General features: G+C 37.2%; 1 protein-coding gene across 1 annotated transcript; it reads right to left on the bottom strand.

Moving 5' to 3' along the window:
* LOC109822392 lies at window positions 676-10,560 on the bottom strand. Its single transcript, XM_020388589.1, has 9 exons — window positions 10,386-10,560; window positions 4,057-6,761; window positions 3,893-3,973; window positions 2,765-2,917; window positions 2,522-2,685; window positions 2,300-2,447; window positions 2,069-2,191; window positions 1,549-1,636; window positions 676-1,053 (listed from the first exon to the last, which is right to left on the bottom strand). The coding sequence occupies exons 2-9, from the start codon at window positions 6,442-6,444 to the stop codon at window positions 878-880; spliced, it is 3,321 nt and encodes a 1,106-aa protein (XP_020244178.1). The 5' UTR covers window positions 6,445-6,761; window positions 10,386-10,560; the 3' UTR covers window positions 676-877.

Raw genomic sequence — 10,971 nt, 5'->3', positions numbered from 1 at the left:
TCCTTTAGGGGTTGTTTGCTGGGCTTGAAAACTAATTCCAAGACAAAGAAATAGAGTCATCACACGTTTACGGTTTTCCAACCCATTTCCGTGCTCAAAACTCTGGAAATAATGTTTCTTTTCTTTAAGAAAACTGACACGTCCACAATATACAAAGATAGCACCTCAACTTGTACAATTTGGTAATAAGAAATGTCCCATTGAAAAGCAGGTCCAAGCGGTACAATTTACCATCAACCAGGAAATGTATATAACATACAAAGATGGAAAATGATAAGGGCACACCTCTAACCATAACCTCAACCACACTCCCTCTCTCTCATTTGCTACAGTACACCAGGCCTTTAAAATCCCATGTGGAGCCCGGTGCACTGTAGCCAGTGAGAGAGTGAGTGTGGTTAAGGTTGTGGTTGGTGGTGTGCCCCTAGTGCCACCAACAAAGAGTAAATTCAGACAGGCTCGTCCCTCAGCGCAGGTAGCGTATTGTTAGGATGTCAGTTACAATCAGAATATGTCGATGATCCAATCTCTGCAGATCTAGATGTACTAAATTACGACGCACACTTTACGTGCTGAGACGCGCAAGCCCATTTACTCATAAAACTAATATGCTAAACAATAACAACCAATTACCAAAAATTCCACAATCACGAAGGATACAAATAACATCCACAGTTACTTAAACAAATCATCCATATCTATTGAAGGGGGGAAAAACAAAGAAATTAACATAAATTTCATATTGTTTGACACCTAATAATGGGAACCAAATCCCTTCATGTGTTTATATATATATTTATATAACGTCACACAGATACATAATATCACATAACATCTCAAATAGTGAAAATAGCAAACAATTACAGGATTCACTGCATCATTTGTTTGCTTTCATTTGACAAGCCACAGACATAGAACGCAACCGACTGGCTATTTGGGTGAATGAAGGCCGCTGCTGCGGGTCCGGAGCCCAGCATTGCTCCATGAGCCTTCTCCATTCTGGATCACATGATCCTGGCACTGGCGGTCTCAATGTGTTGTTCACAATACCTCCTGCATAAAAAAATCGAACCTCGATAAATTACAACAAACTTTTATCTTAAACATTTGGGGTAAGGTTATATGAATCCTACTTTTCTAGTTTATGGGCTATCTTTCTCAATTGCTTTGCTTAGCCAGGTGGGAAATGTATCAGGATTTCAGTATTACGAAGGTGTTGGGGAATTTCAATCTCCCCGCCTACCACGATATGCGTAACTCGGAAGCCAACCCCAATCAATAAGATAGAACAACCACAATCAAGAAAAAAGAACACTGAGATTTACGTGGTTCGGTCGACCAACTTCGACCTACGTCCACGGGGCAACAATACGAGAAGTTCACTATGTATCAGGGAGAACTACAAGAGGAACCACTCAACTCTCGTCTCTCAATCTCTCAACCTCACATACATAATCAACTCCCATATTCTCTCCGAAGCAAAATGATATTTCTGTAGGAAGGCAGTAGAAAACACTATTTGAAAACCAAAAATGCTTGTCTACATACCTATAATGGCACCATAATGCATATTGGCATAAGGCTCCTCACCAGTGAGAATTTCCCACATCACTATCCCAAAGGAGAATACATCAACCTGCATTAACATTGTAAATTAGTACCTGGTATTTGTATCATTTTAATAAGCAACAGTAACAACATAATATGCTTAAATTCTTTGAGAAGATACCATTAGATACTCATATATGCTGAAGAATCTAAGCTCTAAAAAGAGCGTCCAAATGGAAAATAAAACCAACAAAAAAAACAAATTTGGAGAGAGAGTGACCTGCCCACATGATTTCCCACTTTTTGTTTTATTTGAAAAGAGGGAAATTATGCGGGTGGGTCAACTTCTCTCCAAATTTAAGATACAACAATCTCCTTTCACTCTTACTTCAATCTAAAAAGATTGATCAATGAAGCGCATCTTACCCCTTTATATAGATATGGCATCTCAAAAAAATTATGAAATTAAAAAATGAGAGTAAATACACATGACTATAAGGAAGGGGGAAAAAAGCATTACCTTTTCAGACACCTTATTGCTGCTTCCATTTAATAACTCAGGAGCCATCCATGGTAATGTGCCCCTCACCCCACCAGAAACCAGGGTATTTCTCTTAATTTTAGACAAACCAAAATCGCCTACCTGAATAAGGCCAAACTAAAATTCAGTTTATATTGCACAAGGATCAGGCAATATATAATAAAGTATTTGCACGACCAACAATTGGTGATTAAAGTGAACAAGTTTTACCTTACAAATGGGTCGTGACTGATCTTTAAGGTTCACAAGCAAGTTATCACACTTCAAATCAAAATGTACAATATTTTTAGAATGTAAATATTCCATCCCAAAAGCAGCATCCATTGCAATTATGAGCCGTTTACGAAAATCAAGGTACCTGTCCATTTAAATAAATTATATAATCCGTCAAAGAATTAACTTTATATTAATGGAGGTGGTGGGAAATTATACTTGTCTTTGCGTAGTAAAACATGTCTCAGGGAACCATTGACCATAAATTCAGTCACAGTTGCTAATGTACCCCCTGGTCCATCTTGCACAACACCATAGAAAGCAACAACATTTGGATGATGAAGCTTTGAAAGAATCTCAGCCTCACGCCAAAACTCATTTGTCTGGGAAAGGAGACGATTATTAGTTATGCTTTAATTTCATGTTGATAGAAATGAGTGATTCCATATATAAAAGGAATACCAGTCTCTCTTGCTCAGACGATCGACCTGTGAAGCAACTTTTCTTTATTCTCTTAATGGCAACATCACTGCCCCTCCATTTTCCATGATAGACGGTTCCAAATGTGCCGGAACCCAATTCTTTAAGCTCCTCGAGATCCTCATTTTTTATAAGCTGAAAACACACCATATTTTAAATAATGAACCAAATATAATTACAACAAAAAAGTGGGAATATAAAACACCAAATGCACTAGTTTGTTTCGTAAGAATCTTATAGTCATGTCCCTTTACTTTTTTTTTCATTGTCTCCTGTCCTAGGTCAGGCACTGAAGATAGTGTTGATATAGTCACAGGTCGTATGCTAAGCCATGCTGACATAGGACGCATACATATATGCAACATTCCAATCTTATGATTTGTCCGATCATGTATATTGAAACGTTTATTTAATATAATAAATGAGATGCAGATTATGGCTTTCTTCCACGAAAAAATGGAAGCAGGGAAAGAAACAAGGGAGGTATAGCAGCTCTCTGCAATGGAAGCATCAATTGCAGATAATTAAATACTTGCAAAAGCATATCAACCACATGTAAGTCTATACTGGAGCACAGGAGTTAAGCCATTACAGCTTTATCAGATGGAACTCCATCTACTATGAAACACATAATTATTGCTCACAAAAGTCATGGCTGGAAATCATATTTGCAACATACTAGCAGGTTAAGGCAATTTTATGATAAAATTAGCCAACAAAAACTACATATGCAATAAAAGCACAGACATATTTAGCTTATATTGTCAGTGACAGAAAAATGTAGCAACTGTAATTTTCATTGTATAACTGTCAGTTGGCCTATACTTAGTGTTACAGCTTTATCAAATGGAACTCCGTCTACTACGAGACTCATAATTATTGCTCGCAAAAGTCATGGCAGGAAATCATATTTGCAACATACTAGCAGGTTAAGCAATTTTATGATAAAATTAGCCAACAAATACTACATATGCAATAAAAGCACAGAGACATATTTAGCTTATTGTCAGTGATAGGAAATGCAGCAGCTCTAATCTTCATTGTATAGCTGTCAATTGCCTATTCAGCTATTTTTAGTGTTACTCTCAATTAAAACAATTCAAAGCATACCTGCAAGTTACTAAGATCTATGTCACCCACGGAAGCATCAAGAACAGGCCCACTAGCTTCCCCGATTGCAAATTTTACCTCCTAAAGGCATAAAAAGGATAGCAAAATTATACATCAATATAATAGATAAATGCACCACTGATGCCGGAAAATGAGACAAACACCTCATAAGCTGAGTCAGTTGCTCCCCTTGGCAAAGAATTCTCCTGCAAGCCTTCGCCATGATGAGCAGCTTGTGATGGTATATGACCTGGGTGTAAGATATTAGAATTGTCTTCAGTAGTGCCCAATATCTCTTGTTGCAAGTCCTCATCAAACTCCACTGGCGAATTCATGTGACCCAAATCAACCCCCTTGCTCTCCAATGCACCAAATTCATATGGCCTAGGAACTCCTACGTGATCTTGATCCATAAGAGAAATGTCCTTTCGTGCAAACTCATCTTGAGCCAAATTCCTGAAAAAAGACCAACGTTGAGGTTCATGATTCTGCATGTTGACGCTGATTCCAGCATCACCTTTGCGAAGAGGGGTCAACCCGAATGAATCCTGAGCTATTCTAGCCTTTGAAAAAATATCAGAGAGCAGATCCCGAGGAAATCGATCATTAATATCAATAAGTATATCTTTCCTCTCTGGGGCGATAATCGATGGTTCCTCTTGAGAAACAGCAGGTTGAGCTTGAACAGGCTCCAGCTTATTTGTTTGTGTGATCGTGTTAGCTAACTCTTTATATTTTTCAAACTGCTGTAAACCATCCTCAATAGTTGTAGAAGTAGGAAGAGGTGGCTTTCCAATGGGAGACCTAACTTTATGAGAAACCACATTTCCTTCAGGCAAAGGATCAGCACCTTCGACAGTTGACACATGAACAGCTCCAGATTGTGATTGAAGCATCAGAAACTGTGAACCGATAGAGTCATCAGACTTTGACAAGCGATTCATGGACTCAGCCTGCTCCCGAGGAATCCTTTCAGAATGAAAGACTCGTGCAGGACGTGCAGGTGGGTCAGCGCCTATAGAATCATAGTCAGAAAACCCAGAAGCATATTGGTCATCTTCATTAAATTCAGAATCATGATCAGTATACGCATCATTTGGGGAGGACTGTGGTCCAGGCTCCTGCTGCTTTCCGTTATGTTTTGAAATTGAAACATCATGCAGCAGCTGCTGGGATGTAGTAAATTCATTATTCAAATGTTGGATGTTTTCACTTTCGCTTTTTTGCAGCGTTGAATTATCAACTGTTGGTTTTGATTCTTGTGCAGATAATAGATTATCAAGCACTGGAGCAGAAGTTCCTCGACTAGGTGCATATTGAGAATTATAGGCATAATCAGAAGGCACAGATCCAGGGATGGAGATTCTGCTATTTGTATTCTGAAAATTATCAGGTGGATGTATAGTAGAGAATGGATATTGCTCACCTTCAACATACTGCACCCTTTGGGCCTGATATGGATGGAAATGGGCATCATATTCACTTGATAAACTAGCCTGCAATTGTGATGCCACTGTAGTAGGAGTAACGAAATTGCCAGAGAATGGTACAGTTTGGATCCCAGCTGACTCGGTTACAACTCTATTTGGAGCATCCCTGCCAACTTCTACCGTAAGATTGAGTAATTGATCCATATTGCTCGCTGATGAGGTCGCTAATCCTGGCTCACTTGAAGTTCTCATAGTTGGATCAATCCCATTGACAGCAACCACGTACTGAATCTCAGAATCTCCGTCCATACTGCCTAAGCTATAATGTGTATCATCAATATCATTGGAGAAGAGAAACATCCTAAGCTTCTGTGATCCCTCGCCACCTTCAAGGAAACTGCACTCCTCCATCATATTTTGGAGATCTTCATCACAAGAAACCGATACCAATGCATCGAGATCCTCTCCAGGTAATTGATATTTAATAGTGTGAGGTTGATTATATACAGCCAATGTCTTCTGAATAAGTTCTTGCCAGGTGATGTCCCTGCTGATTCGAATAATTCTTGTATCACCTCCAACATACCTTAGTTTTGAGTCACTTGGTCGGGGTAAGATTTTACCACCGAAACTGCAGAGGACCTTCATCTTCTTCGATGAGGAATCAGGAGCTCCTGAAGATGAATACCCAGAAATTCCTGATAATGCACGTGGTGCTGACCTTGAAGAAGCATAGCAACCTTTATTTTCAATCTCAGATGTGTTGCTCTTCTCAATTTCCTTAAAATGAGTTCTATCTCCACTCATAAGCATCGAAACATCAGACCCACTTTCAGATCCTGTTTGGGAAATTCCTAGCATGCCCCTTAGATCCATATAGCCAGTGGCATAATTTTGATCTCCAGATGGCTTTTTGGATACCGCCCTCTCTCTCATGAACTCAAGTGCAAATTCCTCACCTGTCTGAATTGAGTAATTTACAGGCCTGACATTGCTAGATGCAGTAGTCTCTGGAGGCCTAACAGTAGTCTCTGGAGGCCTAACATTGGTGTTTGTAGAAGTAGACGGAAGCTGCATGAACCTTTGGCTTGCAGGCGCAAATCCTTCTTTTCTAGTATCCATGAAACTACAGTTTTTTTTGTAATGTATTCATCACTCAACAAATTATTAATGTTTCTACTCCATCTAACCCATCTGACATGGCAACTAGCTCAATGGGTTAATAATTCCTTCTACCACTGACAGTAATAATTTATGCTACGCTAACTGAATGACAAACAAGGTATGTGAACTTGGTTTTCTAAATTATGCAATTGAACTCTCCCAATAAGCAGAAACAACGGCCAGTAACTAAAAAGGACAAATAGCTATAGTATGAATGACGGTGAAGGATGAGCCAGACCCCTTAAGTATATTTTCATTTGATTATTAGGACCAACCTGCAACAAGAAAAGAGATTAGGTCATTAAATTAGATGAATATAATAAAATTCTAAACAGATGGAAGCTAGGAAGGTTGTTTAAAGAAAATAAAAGAACATCTCTCCAACTATGAAGGGAATAATCTCTAATTGTTATCAAACATTGCATCAATATCATAAGATAGTTTAGTTATATTCAAAAACATGAAACAGCACATAAACAGGACCACGTAATTGTTGTTGTAATAGCTCAAGTGGTTCAGATCCATGGTGGATGTAACCTGTCAAACATCTTTGACCTGCCTCACGTGAAATTTCCCCAAAAAAGTAAGAGTAGTAAATGGCTCTCCTGACTAGTAATAGGAGAAAAGGAACACATCGACTTGATTAGTATTGATACATATGTTTTGGAGAAGAGCATAAGCAACCTGCACACTCCAATATCAAGTATAGGGAAAAGAATGATAGTGATATTGATCAGTCAGAAAAATTGGAATGGCTTCAGTTTGGAAACGGAGATTGGAGGAACTGAGGTCTGGATGAGATGATGGGCAACCACTTTGGGACTTAAAAACAAAAATGCCTTACTGAGGAAGTTATTTTCGAAAAGCAAATAATGGAATTATTATAGTATTCATGATTACAGTCGCAATAACTTTGAGACTAAGGGCTTGTTTGGATTTGGACCTACTGAAGGGAAGTTAAGGGAACATAGGAGAAGTTAAGTTAAAGGCAGGTAAAGGAACAAGTAAAACTTGTTTGGGAAACTAGTAAAGGGAATCAAGGGGAACTTATTTCACCCTATTTGGAAAGTTTAATAAAGTGAAGAGAAGGGAATATATGTAACCTTACATAAATAACTTTGCATGTTACGAAGTGATCATTTTATTGTTAGAAGTTAGATAAAGGGTAAAATGATCTCTTCAAAATTGTTTTCCTATTAGAAGTTCCATTAACTTCCCTTCACCCTAGTCACACCCCAAATTGGAGGGTGAGAAAAACTTGGTTTTCCTCCCCTCCTTTACCTTCCCTTCTCCCTCACTACCTAACAAAAGTTAATTTCCAAACAAGGATAATGAGTCCCCTATTTTCCCTTACCGCTCTTTACCCTCAATCCAAGCAAGCCCTAAAAGCTAGGGGTAGGATCAGATTATAAGGCTGCAAATGAAGTAAAGATAACATAGAAATGGCCTCTTCTAATGATCAAAGAACCCCTTCTCATGTGCTAACTCGGTTCATAGTGAATTATCTCATTCTTTTGAACTAGTCTTGTACTAAAGTAACTTTAACAATTAAAAATGATACTTTCATCTCCAGAAACTAAAGACTTTCACTTTCTTTCTTTTATTTGTAAATTTTACATTAACTATTTCACCAATCAGAACATTTTTAACATAAATGATAGGTAAGAAAGCTGCAAAAAGTCTTAGTTCCCATGTTCCTACCAGTGCCCAAATTTTGCCATCATATTGAAGATAACCTGCCCTAGGCTTGGCTAAAATGCCCTACTTTCCATTTTAAAAATCTCTCTACTTTCAAAAGTGAAACTCCAAATCATTTCTTTTTCTTGCAAAAGCTGGCATTTGGGCCTCTCTATAGCTCACGTGCGGCCTTCCTTCAAGAAAGCCGAGTTTTCCCAGCCCTAGATATCAACAAACATCAAGGATAGTGTATGCTTTGTACACTGCTAAAACATGATGCTGCAATGCCAATCGTGCTTTCGCAAGATCATCTTTCTCATTATCACCATCAAGTCGCACCTCAGCCTCTATTGCTGCGAGATAGTTCGGGCTCTCACGCATCAGTGCGCCGTCAATGCTTGACTCCATCAGATTTATGGCTGAAGATGGTGACATTCTTGATGGGTTTTATGACGTTCTTTATGGGCTTTACAGTGCCAAAATACAGAGCCAGAGGCTGCTGCTCCGCATGCGATTGCTACGACTGTTATGGCGCGATTGAAAAATTATTGTTGATTTGATGTAGGTTGTTTATTTTGTGGGATATACATGATATTTGTTGAGTGTTATTTGATAGGAATGACTTTGATTTCATTGGTAGTTTTGTAATAAACAGTAAATTTTTTCCTTTCATCACCTCGCTAGAACTTAGATAATTGACTAAAGAAATAATTTTGTAGCAAAAAAAAACTAAATTTCTTACAAGTGAAGAAACACCAAATTATTCCTACAAGTACAATTACTATTTCTTTTAATAAAACATTGTGCATCATATGTGTTCATTTGTTGAATTAATAAGATCTTAAGGGAAACATATAAGTTCATCAGTATAGACTCATTAAAACATTGAAATTTTTAAACAATACCAACACCGTAGCTTTTCTAACACGTGACATCCTATATTATCTATACTACTTATAAAAGAAAATTGGGATGTCAAATTTTTGATCGCCTCTTTTACCCTCTTAAATTTTAATAACTTTTATACTTAATCTAATCTAATTTCTATATGATTTCATAGAGTTGGACTGTTTGGTTATTTGCTGGAATTCTTAATTTGTAGACATTGATTCTTCATATGAGAATTTGTAAAGATATTATGGATATAGCAACATATAATACAAATTTTCATGCATTGCATTGTTTGCACAAGGAAATAACAACAAGTACTCGATAAAAGTATTATATTTGTAATACTTATAATATAAATATTATATTATTTTATTATAATTATGGTTATGATAGGTAGGACTACCCAAAGCTAGGAATCATGGACAAAATATCAGCCTCACATGATTACATCTGAGCAAGGCCATATTAGATTTTATTCTACACTCCTCTGGGAACAATTTGAAAGACTAATATCAAGGTTAACAAAGATTAGAAATCAAATCTTATGATTGTCCGCTGTCCTCATCGAATTGACCCTATAGCTGCCCAAGTATCAAACTCAGACTCATAATACAAAGGTCTAAAGTAAATTAAGCTACCTAAGCTCGTATAATACAAAACTAGTAGTATACACAGCTGTCATTTATGCAATAAGGACATTAAAGAAACATATCACAAGATCTAAATGATGTTCAATGGAACTGACCAACATCAATCACAACGAACACAGACTATATAGCCTTGAGGAGTGAAACACCCAGAGAGAACACCTTGCATCTCAAACCTTATTGAAATTAGCTTCTAATCTCTCGAATTGTTTACTCCTAAAAGTGCAGTCAAATCTTATGATTGCATGCCATCCTCGTCAAGCTAACCTAGATACCAAAGTCAGTCTAGTACCGAAAATATTGAAAAAAACTAACCTGCCTAAGCTCATATAATCCTACAGTAACAGCATATACAGTCGTCATTGTACGTAATAAATTCATAAAAGAGAAATCTTATCATAAATCTTGATTATGATTGAAATTAATCAAAACGAATCTTAAGACAGACAAACTATAACCTTAGAGGGGAAAACGCCCATATAGAGCATATTGCATCCAGAACCTTGATCAGCTCAACTTCATGTTTCAAAAAATCATGCATAAGATTGGATAGGAAGCGATACCCATCTCAAAAAATCCAATATTTTTCATCTCCTCAAAATCAAAAACCAATTTTTATCACCTTTATTTGAGATCTAACCTTAGAACCCTAACTGGTATCATGTAAACAGTAGCACAACTTACCCAAAAATTCCCGATGAAAGCAACGAGTATCAAAGATCTCCCCCAGAGACAGCGGATCACTAGGCTTTGAGGCGAATCAACGTTGCTAATGGGAAAAAGAAAAAGGAAATCTGGGGATTTTTTGTTATTTTTTCGACAGTGGTCTGAGAAAAAAAAATGGAGTTTTGTGCTAGTCAAAAAGGAGTTTGAGTTAATCCTGCGTTCGAATGCCGTGGATTTATTCGGATTCATTTTCACCCTTGTTTCTTGCAATTATTTACTGGAATGCCATTTGAGCCCGGTCCAGCTGGGCGGTGGTGGTTCTGGTTTTTAATTCTGCATTTGAACCGGGCCAACTTGACATTGGATCTCATATCACACATAAATAAATTTCTTAAGTAGCAAATGATGATGATAATCATGATTATCTATAATAGAAACAAATTTTTTGAAGTAAAAATTTCATACTTTTTAGATTAACTCGATTGAAAGTATTTGAAATGTTCATGGTAAATAATATATTTATCGTAACTAATATGCTGATTATGAATAAACAATATATTTATGAGCTCATTATGGAGTAAGACTTCTCGTATGCTTTAATGTT

Source organism: Asparagus officinalis, chromosome 8, assembly GCF_001876935.1.
Source record: "Asparagus officinalis chromosome 8, Aspof.V1, whole genome shotgun sequence".
NCBI lineage: Eukaryota > Viridiplantae > Streptophyta > Magnoliopsida > Asparagales > Asparagaceae > Asparagus > Asparagus officinalis.
This window is presented reverse-complemented; position numbering and strand designations above follow the sequence as displayed.

Coding starts and splice junctions, on each gene's coding strand:
- LOC109822392 (XM_020388589.1), bottom strand. CDS start 6,444: ATGGATACTAGAAAAGAAGGATTTGCGCCTGCAAGCCAAAGGTTCATG. Junction 2,686..2,764: donor CGTCTGAGCAAGAGAGACTG/GTATTCCTTTTA, acceptor CTCCTTTCCCAG/ACAAATGAGTTTTGGCGTGA. Junction 1,637..2,068: donor GCAATAAGGTGTCTGAAAAG/GTAATGCTTTTT, acceptor ATGTTAATGCAG/GTTGATGTATTCTCCTTTGG.